Source organism: Orcinus orca, chromosome 17 (assembly GCF_937001465.1).
Source record: "Orcinus orca chromosome 17, mOrcOrc1.1, whole genome shotgun sequence".
NCBI classification, from domain to species: Eukaryota; Metazoa; Chordata; class Mammalia; order Artiodactyla; family Delphinidae; genus Orcinus; species Orcinus orca.
Genome location: NC_064575.1, coordinates 48,460,138 through 48,473,437, shown reverse-complemented (window position 1 = coordinate 48,473,437; position 13,300 = coordinate 48,460,138). Strand labels below are relative to the sequence as shown.

At 41.6% G+C, this 13,300-nt stretch overlaps 1 protein-coding gene across 2 annotated transcripts in view; it reads right to left on the bottom strand.

The window, feature by feature from the left end:
- Positions 1-13,300, bottom strand: part of CPQ (carboxypeptidase Q) — a 453,369-nt gene that overhangs the window by 304,809 nt on the left and 135,260 nt on the right. For both annotated transcript variants that reach the window (XM_049700258.1, XM_004275363.3), the window contains exon 3: positions 8,629-8,836. In XM_049700258.1, coding sequence (XP_049556215.1) covers positions 8,629-8,836 — 208 coding nt within the window. The remainder of the gene's footprint in view (positions 1-8,628; positions 8,837-13,300) is intronic.

Sequence of the window (13,300 nt, the reverse complement as noted above, 5' to 3'; positions counted from 1 at the left end):
AAGAATCTGCCTGCCAATGCAGGGGACACGGGTTTGAGCCCTGGTCCGGGAAGACCCCACGTGCCGCGGAGCAACGAAGCCTATATGCCACAACTACTTAGCCTGCGAGCCACAACTACTGAAGCCCACGCGCCTAGAGCCCACGCTCCGCAACAAGGGAAGCCACCGCCATGAGAAGCCCATGCACCGCAACGAAGAGTAGCCCCCGCTCGCCGCCAACTAGAGAAATCCCGTGCACAGCAACGAAGACACAATGCAGCCAAAAATAAATTAACAAATTTTAAAAAATCAGAGAGAGAGAGAGAGAAAAAAAAAGGATGATGAGAAGAAAAAAATGCAGTGTTCAATGTGGGTCTTCTCTGGTTTCCCCCCTTGGGAGCACAGTGGCCCTCCACCTGCATAAATGATGAGAACTGGCATCCTGCTTGATTACTGTGCATCTGTTATGAGCCTCAGAGTGAATTAAGCAAAAACAAAATAAGGAAAGAAAAGAACCTACTAATCAAGGCTAGCCCAGTTGTACCATTTTGAGTCACGGTGATATTTTCTTTATTTTGTAATCACCAGCAGGCACGTATGCCCCCCAAATTGCAAAAACATTTCAAAACAACTTAAATCAAGCTTGATAGCTAATTATGCTAAGGTCACACTGAAGAACCAAACCACCAGGACATCAAAGATCCCAGACAGTCTAAGTGTAAAGTAGCAGCGTTCATTTTTCTCCCATTAAAAAACAAGGGGAGGGTGACAAGTTTTTTACTCTCTGAGAATAAACTGGCTTTTAAAAATCATCTAAAATAGACCTCTTAAGACATTTCACCTCTGCTCTGAATGTTTTAAACTGGTCCTCTGATTACAAAAATGTTCATGTTAAAATCTCAACAAGATGCTTTCTTAAGATGAAGAATGTGTTATAAATTGTAATGGTTTTAATCAGAACCCTCTTTGAAGCTATTTAACTCTACGATGTGGCCCAACCATTGCTTCAATTATGCCACTTATCGACTCTGTATTAATTAAGTATCATTATAGGGACTGATTTATATACTTTCTCACAGCTCTCTCACCAGATGGTCTAACATCCTCCACAAACATCACCTGGATTCACTCATCTTTCTCTCCAGCTGAATGTTTAATCAGATCTTATCTTCAAACTGGATTGCTTCTCTATCCCTCCTCTTCACTCTATCAATACAGTACACAAAGGCCAAGTGGCATAAGACATAAACTAGTAGTAGTTACAAAGACAAGTTCTATCCGCAGCTCATTCCCACCTCAATGCATTCTTACCCAGTATGGTGATGCAATTTTCACAGTAAAGTGAAAGGAGAGCCTTTTGCATCCTTAGCTGATTACAACTTACAGTCTGAGTTCAATTATCTGGGGCAATGGAGAAAACAACTGGGAAAAAAATGTATATTTGGCAATGGGAGTACAACAGGCAATTTGGCCTCAGTAGAGTTACTTTCTGAATTATATTTTGTTTGGTCTAATATAAAAATTACTTTGCATTCTTGAGCTCGCAGGTTGAGAAAGCGGGAGGCAGAAGTCCCAAGGTGTACCGCACTGCAAGGAAGCCAGCCTAGAATTTTAAATTGCCTTGGGTGATCCAAAAAGTAGATAATAGAGAAATGAAAATGCTCAACTGTTTTCCTTACAAAATATAAAAGCCAGATTAATGGGACTATCTCACAGCCACCTCAAACCCCAAATGTCTAAAAACCAAACTGGTCATGTTGCCTCCATATGGGTTCCCTCTCCTGACCCCTCTGTCTCTCATCATTCTCTAGCCCCCAAGCTGGGTACAGGGAAACCTGGAAACCGCGGCAGAAGGCACATACCATCAGCAGAAAGGACTTGGTGGCCGATCCACTAGGCTGAAGTTCTCCTTACAGAAAATACAAGACGTCACCCCCAGCTATATTTCTTTCTCTAAAAACCACAAACCACTATTTTTACATAAAACTCATGATTTTTAAATATCGGTCTGGAATGAATGCAGATTCAGCCTTTGGTGTTCAGTCCTTGCCTTACTGTAAACTTGGACTCCTCCTTCCTCCCTTCAAATGCAGCCAGTCCCCAAGTTTTGATAATTTTTGCAAGCTGTTCTCTTGCTCTCTGTACATCCCCTGCTCGAGGAGTCCCTGCTTCGCCGACACCTACTCACATGACTATCCAATTCTCCTGATCATAAGGCTCAATCAGCAACTGCCTAAGTGCTTGCCTCCTGCCCCAGCTTCTGGTTTCTCTGGTAACTGATGAGCCAACCTGACATCAGGTCCCCCTGTAACTGGTAGCCTCCTCTTCCCCCAAGTAGCGAAAACTGCTGCCCTGTCCTGCCTGCTGTCTGCCGTACACAGTGTGATGTCACTCCAGCACTTTGCTTCAGACTTGTAAGACTTCCTATCCAATAAACTGTGGTGGTCTCTGTTGCTGTCTCTGGGCTTTTTCTTCAGTCTTGCAGCTGGGCAATTGCAAGGCCTGCTGGGTGCAGCCCAACACCCTCCTGCTGTCTCTTCCTCTCCGTTCCCATTGCTATCATCTATGTCCTCATTACTTCACATCTGCATTATTAGATCAGTGTCCTGGCTTACCTTCTCAAAAGCACGTCATCTACAGTCAGCACATTGATCTTTCTGAAACAGTTCCCAAACTTTCACATCCATCAGAATCACCTGGAGGGCTGTTTAAACCACAAACCCCACCCCCAAGCATGTTTTAATTTAATGGGTCTCAAGTGGAGCCTGACAATTTGCAAATCAATAAGCTCCCAGGTGAGGTCGATGATGTTCCAGGGACCATACTTAGAGAAACAATGCACGAAAACATCCCCCTCCAACTCTAACACAATCAAGGATTCCTCATTTCCTCCACATTAAACTTAATTAAACTTAAAACTCCCCAGTCTGGTACTTTGGATTCTTCATAAATCTGGTCTCTTCCTCTCACCTCAAAATTTCATTTCTCTGATCTCCTATGAAACCTTGCTCCAGTCAAACCGGTCTACTTGTGTATTACCCAGTGCATGATGCGCTCCCATTTTCTTGTCTTGATCAGGTATAGAATGCCTTTCCACCCCTGCCTCTTGTTCAAGTTCAACCTCTTCATCGAGTACACCCAAAACCTACATTCTCAATGTAGCCAGCCCCCATCAGACTTCTGCTACCTCTTCTAGACTCCTGTAGCATTAGCTCTCCAGCTAAATCTAAAGTGCATGAAATCTAAAGTGCATGGCGTTTCGAGCCAAAGGCTCTCTGGGTATGAATCCTGGTTCTTTCATTAGCTGTGCAACTTGACTAGCCATTTAACCATTCTGAACCTGTTTCTCCCTCAGTAAAAGAGCAATAACAATATCTATTTCTATTGGGTTGCATAAAGAATTAATTGAAACAAACTATTTAAGCCTTTGGAGAAGCATAAACAAAGTAGGTGTTTAATAAATGTCAATTTCCTTTCTTGGAATTTCCCTGGTGGTGCAGTAGTTAAGAATCTTCCTGCCAATGCAGAGGACATGGGTTCGAGCCCTGGTCCAGGAAGATCCCACATGCAGCAACCAAGCCCGTGTGCCACAACTACTGAGCCTGTGCTCTAGAGCCCACGAGCCACAACTACTGAAGCCCGCGCGCCTAGAGCCTGTGCACCGCACCAAGAGAAGACACTGCAATGAGAAGCCCACACACCACAATGAAGAGCAGTGCCCACTCACCGCAACCAGAGACGGCCCACATGCAGCAACGAAGACCCAACACGGCCAAAAATAAATAAAGTAAATAAATAAAACTTTTTAAAAAATGTTCCTTTCTTTGTCCCTTTCCTCAATCATGCATTTAGCACTAAATATAAAATATATTACACTAATCATGTACATTTTAAGCTTACCCTCCTCTCTTTTAGCCAGACAGAATATTTCTGAGGAACCAAAAACATGTCTAATTCATCTTAGCAACCCTAGTACCTGGCAACTTCTGAGCAAATGGTAAGCTCTCAATAAATACTTACTAAAAAATATGATTAATTTGAGAAATAATGTAAGGCAAGTGGTTCCACAGAGCAGCTTTCCTCTGCAGAAATCAAATCTCTTACAATTACATTTATCCTTAAAATATCCTCCTGTGACAAAGGCAAAATGTATTTTACAAACAGAAAAACTAAAGAAGATCTAATGGGAGTCCCCGTTAGATAGTCCCCACTTGACACTTAATACTGAACAAGAGCAAAGTCATTATAAAAGCATCAGTGAAGGAAAAATCTTCTCTTTGAAGTAAATTTGAGCCCCCAAAACACTAATAATGGGAATACAGAGAAATAACGACAAAGAATCCGGAGATAATGCTGGCAACAAGTAATGGACTGCCTTTTGAGGACACGTCATGTAAGCATGTGACTGCTGTACTTCTAAAACGGCTGATATTGATACGTGCATTGACAGGTGTCAAGTCACATCGGTAAAACACATTTCCTGTCCTTTAGGAGAGTCTCTAATCTTGAAATCAAGCAGCGACAAATTTCTGTTCTGTTCTCCTGTGTTGCTGACTTCTAACACTTTTCCTAAACAGGATCCAGCATAACCCGTTGCCATAGAGCTAAGGGTGACCCAACAGATCACTGTGTGTGAACAGTGTGGCAGAAAAAATGGTATAACCTGGCCTATTGGCATCTGGATGTTTTCCTCCAAATACAGAGCGAAGTGCCCCAAGAGTTCAAGCTGATTTCAATTCACTATACAGAGGCTACACGGTCTGGTCAGAGAGCACTAGGAACCGGGTCACCTGCTTTGCTGTAAGAACCCAACCACGACTGATCATATAACCTCAGACAAGTGGATTCCTCCAACAGTCATTTCCAGAGTAACCACCATGTATCAAATATCATACAAGATGATGGGGACACAGAGGTAAAATGTGTAATCCATGTTTTCCTGGAACTTACAGTCCAGTGTTGAGTCAGGCGATTGGAGCAGACTGCACAGTTGTTCACCAAACTCATTTTCCTTTCACCGCGAGCATGAAGATAGACCAGATTTCCTAGCCTCCACGTAACTGCATTGTGGCTGGTGGAATGTAAGCAGCGAGGTATGCCGTACCCAGGTCTGGCCACAGAAAACCTCCCCCTTGATTATCGACGTTCTCTCTCCAGTTCCTTATTTGCCAGCTGGATGCAGGGCACCCTGCAGAGGACTCTGATTTCTTAGAAGTGATGGAGCCACAGATGGAAAGGAGCAAAAGTCCACCTGCTGAACACCCTCCTGGAACTATTATGTGAGCAAGAAAGAGATTCCTATTGTGTTAGGTGCCTAAGTTGTTTGCTACAACAGTCAGTCTACCCTACCAAAGCATGAACCCAAACTACCTCCAAGATACTATTATACAGAGTATGCACAGGATGACACGGGATACCCAAAAGAGGCAGCTCACCTGGGCTGGAGTTGGATATCAGGCAGGGCTCCCCAGAAGAAGAAACACTTAAGATGAATCTTGAAGGACAGTGTGAGATAGTGAAGAAGGGAATAGAAGGTTGCAGAGGAGAAAGCATTTGCAAAGTCGTGAAACTCGGAGGAAATGGGGTGCACTGGGGCAGCCTTAGTGATTCCTGACTAGTAGAGTGTGGAGTGATGTTGGGAGGTGGAGGTGCTCAATATGCATTGGCTGAAATGACTGATAAAGAGCAGAAGCTAGGAGATGTCGTAGCTCCTAGAAATGATAAAAGTAAAAAAAAAGTAATCAAGGACCATCTAATTTATAAGGCAGAACAGATGGCATTCTCTTCACTGAGATAGAAAATGCAGGAGAAAGAGGTGAAAGAATGAGTTCAATTTTGAAAAAAAAAAGGAAGGGAAGAGAAAAGAAAGGAAAAGAAAAGAATCTGAGATAGCTATGGAACACCCAAAAGATAAATCGGCAGGTAGTTAGATGTGTGGACCTAGAGCTCAGGCAGTGGACAGAAGAGGTGGGTTTGGAAAGGGTCACCGTGCTTAGGGCTGAAGTCATAAGCATGATGGGATTGCTCAGGTAGAATATTAACAGTGAGAAGCCAGAGAAACAGGGAAGAAAAGGGAAAGTAGGAAAGAGGGAAAGAGCAGGAGCTAGAGAAAGAGACATTATGAGAAAGAAGTCATAGAAGCCAAGGAGAAGAGATTGAAAAAGCAATCAATAATAAGGACTACTTCCGAGTGGTGAAATAAGATGATGGCCTGAAAAATGTCCATTATATTCAACTAGGCAGCTACTTGTGACCTTAACAACTTCCATCTCAGTATTTGGAAGAGCCAGGTTAAAGGGATCTGGAGAGTGAATGAGGGATGAAAAATTACAGATAGGAATATAGAACACTCTTCAAGGAAAACTGGCTCTAAAAAAACAAATTAGCCTGAAGTGGACGAAGAGACGGTTTGTTTCGTTTTGGTTTTCATTTTTCAAGATGCGAGACTTAAACACGTTAACATGCTGAATTCTCTGAACTCTTCTTTCTTTATCTTAAAATGGGGATAATAATGCCCCTTCTCCTTGGTCCACTGGATTGTTGTCAGAACAAATAAGATGACGTATGTGAAAGACTCTAAAGTACTATGTAAAGAGCAATGTTATTTTGCATTCATAAATGTTGAAAATACGGAGTTATAAAAGTTAAGAGTCCACTGAAATATGTCTGGCTATCAAATCAATGAAAAACTTATCATCAGTCTGGATCTATAAATATTAAGAAAAATGTCTTGAATGCACACTACATGTTGGCAACCCTAAACCTTAAAGGCTAACGACAGATTTCTAAGTCCTTTGCTGGACGAAATTCTTCTGGTGCTCCTACGTTACAGCCTGGGCTTCCAGATGTCTTCATTATACCAGGAAAAAAATGTCAATGAACCCTGGCAGATTGCTGTGCATTAAGTCATCTGGGAGTTTATTAGTCTTATGAGTAGTAGTTGTTAAATGAATATTTCTGGCATTCACCCAGTTTCACAAAGCAACAGAGGAGCTCCATAATTTCGATCTCAGGACCAGTGAAATCATGGTGAATGGCCACAGGTTGCTGTGTTATTCTAAGGGGTGACTGAGGTATTCTGGGAAGTAAGCTAGCCATTTCAGGACTTCCCTCCTGGGAAAAGTAACCATCCGAAAGAATATGGTCCAATCATTATTTCACTAGTCACCAAAACTTTAAAGACTCTACAAAGAGCATTATTTTTAGCACTGTGACATCAGTGTAACTAGGTTTTCTCTCATAAAACTTCTAACAAGTGGTTTTAGCATGCCCCATCTTCCTCCCCTGGGATGATACCTTATCCCCATAAAAGAAAAATGTCCCTTTCCTTTTCTCTGCCCTTTTGGACAACTCCTCTGACTGGGTTTCCTAGTTGCTGATGTGTCCTCAGTTATTTTTAAGGGCGTAGGGTGCTAATTATTTAAGGTCAAGCAGCTGTGACTCCAGCTCCAAAGAGCAATTGTGCAGAATAAAGAATGCTTCCTTTACAAAGATATTAAAGATCTAGTCTTGAGACTCAAATAAACCCTATTTGCAATTATTTTTACATTTTTTTTCTATCTTAGAGAGACCAGGCCACAACACTAAAACGGTGCTTCTTTTATCCATGTTTCTCAAATATTTTATCCTTCATATGTGACACTACGATATGTAGCTATTAAACTAGGCCCAATGTCTGCAGGTCAATTTTTGGACTTTTTATCCACTGCAGTGATGAATTTCCTCCTACAACTGAGGATCAATAAAGCATGTTGCAATCACCTCAATCAGAAATACAAAGAAAAAGACAAAACTTACGCTGCCCTCAAAATAGACCTTCATAAATATCAAGTATCTTTCATAAGTTTACCTCATTCAATCTTAAAATAATTTTGTAAATGTATTATTGTCAATTATCACCAATTAATAGAGAAGAATGCTGAGGTGCAGAGTTTTAAGAACATTCCCAAGATGGTATGAGATTAACAGATACAAACTACTATGTATAAAATAAATATGGAACAAGAATATATTGTATAGCACAGGGAATTACAGCCATTATCTTGAAATAATTTATAATGGAGTGTAATCTGCAAAAATACTGAATCATTTTGCTGTACACCTGAAACTAATATAATATTGTAAATCAACTATACTTCAATTAAAAAAAAAGAAGAACATTCCCAAGGCCTCACGGTTCTTCAGAAGCAGAAGCAGGTGTACATCCAAGGTCCTCTGCTGCCTCAACTCTTTCCACTACACCATAGATGGCCCCTATCATGTAACCTGCTTTATTTGTATTTCACTTCTCTAGCAACAATGGAAAAAAGCCTGGCTGCCTCTGAAGTCTTTAGGAATCTTTGATGAAATGCAGACATGAATTCAGTTCTCCCTCCAATGAAAATATATAAAATACACTGGTTATATATAGAATGTTATGGGATCATCATGGATGTGGAAAGCTTTGTAAAGGAATGCACAAATGATGCTTGGAATCCTGAAAAGGCCAAAAAAAGATATTACAAACAAATGAACAAATGTAGAATGGGGGAAAAGTTCCATGAACAATCAGTATTTTCATTTGACTGGTTTGTTTTTATTTCAAAAGGGCTTCTCTTTGATGGAAATCCCTGGTTTTTGAAAGCATTTCAAATGAACATAATGACCAACCTGTAGATGGAGAAGGAAGCCACCGATCGAATGAGGGATGCCAAAGCCCCCACTTTGGCAGCTTCCACCGCCCCCTGGACGCGGTATTGCACTGCCCTTGAGTAGTTGGTGTAAGGTTGATTGTAAACGACAATCTTCCCTCTTGCTTCTGGGGCCCTTCTCTGCAGTTCGTCGAAAGAGGTCACCACCAGACCTTCTGCTGTAATGCCTACAAATAAAAGTCATACAAGGTTAACACATGGTTTCCGATCAGCCAGGGTGAATTGGCACACAAAAGGTCACACATGTTCTATCCACTACATCTGGCAAACTGGTTTGCAAAGATCAAAGTTTCAGAGCCATTTGCTATGGGAGAAAGATTCTGGGGGTTAGCCAGTTTCCCAAGAAAGAGAAAAGGCATTCAAAAAATATACGACTCATAAGGTTTTTCAACTCACTTGACCAGCTGCTATTAAATCACAAATTGCTTGAAAAGATGTCTTTTTTTGCCTCTTTCCCACAGAATGACAGCAATTATTTATTTTTAAAAATGCATTTTAGAAAGCTCCCCTTGGGTTTAAAGAAACATATTTATCTTTTCATAAAACTATTTTGATATGTTGCTAAACAACCTTCACTGACATCATACAAAGGGTGGCAGTGTATAAAGAATGTTCTTCGAAGCCAACGATCTTCATAAATCCAACTTTTAACAAATGGTTAATGTAACCCGTCTCGAGAGCCACAAAAAGTCAGCTTGTTTTCTTTTCTTCCTTGTACCAAACCCTTTTAAAGAATGTGGAACCTTCCCATGCCTCTCGCTTTATAGTACATGTTCATCGCCAAACCTATCACTCTTCTTCAGATAAAAATTCTGAAGATGTTGTCTAATTGTCCTATAATCCTGCTGTCTCACTTAGAAAGATGTGGCGTATTTCCTCATACCACAAGACTTCCCCAGCTCTTCCTGATGAGGGAACAGGATTTCACAGCTTGCACGAAGTCATTCAAAACCTGCTAGACCACTGAAGATTCAATTTGATGGAGTAGTTAGTGTGACAAGAAAAAAAATATTTAGCAGCCAAGGCCAGACGCAGTAGCTAAACATAACGCTCTAAAATCAAGTGTCAGGCACCTACTGTTGTATGGCTTTAGCCAGGCAGTCGTGAAATGTGTCAGTAAAACCCAAGTATCAACATAGATTTGGCATACTTCTTTCATTTTGCAAACTAGAGAACTGGGTTCTTCTGGAAGCTTAACACATGTCATTAAAATAGTAACTGTTACTTGGAGAATCCTTTTAAAATGCACTGCAGCTATGAGAGAATTCTTGCTTTCAATATGGACCCCATCACAATGGATTCTTTGGGCTGGCTCCTCTCCAACTTCCACCATCCGGGCTGAATTTGTACTTTCACTTTAATGTGATTGACTACAGATCCATAAGCATGTCTCCACCAACATTCGGAACTCAGAATTTAATTTATAATCTAAAGAAAGCGAGGTACAATTATGAAAAGTAAGGGCGCCACTAGCTTTTTCACATGATAAATATGTGTAAAAATACAAATAAGGGTTCAGCGAGACAGACTTTGAGATTCATAACTTTCTGAAACCTGGAGTTACCTTGAAATTTGACTGGTGTTATTGTTGGCATAGCACAGGAATTTTGTTGATGGTTTTCAGCTGTTCCTAATGAATAACAGATTCAATGGTCCACCCAAGGGGTGTCCCAGCAACAGGGTAATTTTGGCATCTGGATTGGAGCCACTAGAAGTGAAGCCAAATTTCTATAAATTTTCATAGGCCACTGCACAATTAAAGTCATACAAGGGTAGAGCTTCACTATAGTGTGTGGTTCAAGTTCTTTTAACAAATGGGAGTGATGGAGTCCCAAGGAGCCAAAACCTAACCTAGACACCAGGTGCCAATGCAAAACACTAGTAGCAGCTAGAGGTCAAAACCTATCACCGTGAACTTGGAAGAAGTGTTCAAATTAATGTTTTCCTGAAAGCTTAGCGTCATCTCTGATGCCTCTGTCTCCTTCATCCTCCAGATCTCATCAGTCCTCAAATACTGATAATCTTACCCCTTAAGTGTTGATTGAAAGCAGGTCCTCTACTCTACCACAGTTACACCTGCTCACATCAGGCCCTGGTTATCTCTCTGTTGGACTACTATGAATTCCTCCTCCTCTACCCACCACCACCAGTGTCCCAGCCTCCAGCCCAACTCCCTCAAATTTAACAGCCACAACACTGCCAGGGTGAACAACTTGAACTGCTGAGAAGTCAGATGAGCCGATGGCACCATCCCCCTGCCCCCTGCCCCCTCTGCTGATTACCCATCACTTCAACATACCAGTCAAAGCCTATCTATCTCTATAGACACAGGTTCCCTTTTATTTTAAATCCTATCAATACTAAACTTAAAAGTTCCCACTTGGGCTTCCCTGGTGGCGCAGTGGTTGAGAGTCCGCCTGCCGATGCAGGGGACGTGGGTTCGTGCCCCGGTCCGGGAGGATCCCACATGCCGCGGAGCGGCTGGGCCCGTGAGCCATGGCCGCTGAGCCTGCGCGTCCGGAGCCTGTGCTCTGCAACGGGAGATGTCATAACAGTGAGAGGCCCGCGTACCGCAAAAAAAAAAAAAGTTCCCACTTGCACCATGCCAGTCCACTTCTCAGCATCTTTTCATGCTATGGTACATCATGTCTTGTTGACCCCATTCTCCTAACTTTGTGATGTGACTAACACCTATTTATCCCTCAGGATGCCATTTAAGAATCACTCCCTCCAACTCTACTCCATATTCTGTAATAACCTATATGGGAAAAGAATCTAAAAAAGAATGAATATATGCCGATGTATAACTGATTCACTTTGCTGTACGCCTGAAACTAACATAACATTGTAAATCAACTATACTCCAATTAAAAAGTAAAAATAAAAGAAATAGACAGAAAAAAAAAAAAAAGAATCACTACTTTAGGGAACATTCCCAAGGCCTCTGGCCTCTTGTCTCATCCCCCTCCCTCCACCTCCAGGAAGGCTGGTTCATGCACCACTCTCCTCTGGACTTTCACAGGAAAGTTCATACCTGGGCACTAGACGATGAGACGGTTTATTTATGACTCTCTCTACCACCTAAACTGTGAACTCCTCAGGGTTTGGGGCCATGTTCACTTTTGTTTGTATCTCCTGGGCCTAGCATAGTGCTTGGTATATGTGTAGGAAGTCACTCAATAAACTTCCCTTAGATAGCACTGCTCCAAACAAGGGACCACTGACTGGGCCTACAGCGTTTCCATAAAAGTGCAATTTACCTTTAAAGCTTGATAGCGCTTCTCCTGCAATAACTCAAGAGTCTGACTCTCTGACCACCCAGAGCACAGGTGCACCAGAATAACCAAGCCAAAAAGGTCCTGGGGCAGTCAGAATAGAAATATAAATTCCAAGTACGAAAACTCAGATACTTGCACATAAGAAAGCTCTTCTGCTCTTAGAGCCTAGTTACTCTTACTTTATAGAAAATTCTAAATCTAGTGCTTAAACCTATAAACTATAAGAGACAACAAATCAAAAAGAAGAGATAGGTTTGGAAGCTGACAGCAGTACCACAAAAAAACAATGTCAGAGACAGGAACACGAAACATAACAAATACATACTTACAGACTTCTTTGCAATGTCGGAAATGTTCTGCATCTGGGCTAACACAGTAGCCATTAGACACATGTGGCTACCGAACACCTGAAATGTGACTAATGGGACTCAGAAACTGAACTTTTAATGTCATTTATTTTAATTAATTTATATTTAAATTGAAATAGCCATATGCATATAGTGGCTGTTATGTAGAACTCACAATCACTGCAGGTTCAGCCATTATGTAGGCAAGTAGGCAAAAGCATCTCCGCTGGCCCTGAGGGATTTGCAGAAGGTGAGAGGAGCAGGGAAGGGACTTTTCTGAGTAGCATCAGAACAGGCCACTATAGAAAAAGATGCCATTGGCCCTACCTAAACTTACATCTATGTTATATTCTACTATTTTCTCTACCCTTCTCTATAAAAGAAGGACACATGCCCATCAACTGCCTTGTGAACTGCAGGGTCTCTCTTGGAACACAGTGACACTGGGCTTGCCCATGAGACTCACTCTGGCCAATGGAATGTGAATGACCAGTGTGTGTGGTCACAGCTGAGCAGGAACTTTAAGAGCCATTGCAAGTTTTGACTGTCGCTAAGAGCCCTTTATGTTTCAGCCACAAGGATGGCATGTTCCAGGTGGGGGTTTCTCCTTCAGCCTGGATCCTGGAATGAAAGAGATAACTGAGGCAGAAACAAAGGCACTACAGACTTTATATATATATATACACACACACATATATATGTCATATATGTATATATGTGTGTGTGTGTATATATATATATATATATATATATATATACACACACACACACACACACACGACATAAATCTTAGTGGTTGCAAGCCATAGAGATTGGGGGTTGTCTGTTATCCCTGCATTACTGAGGAAGAGCTGAGTAACGCAGGAGCCCTGAATTCAAAGTTTCTATCAGGGCATTCACAATCTGCAGCTGATGACAGATAAGATATAGAATAAATATATTTAATAACTTAGGGAAGACTGTTCAGTGAAAATTACATAACTACTGTCTTCCTCCTATCACACAC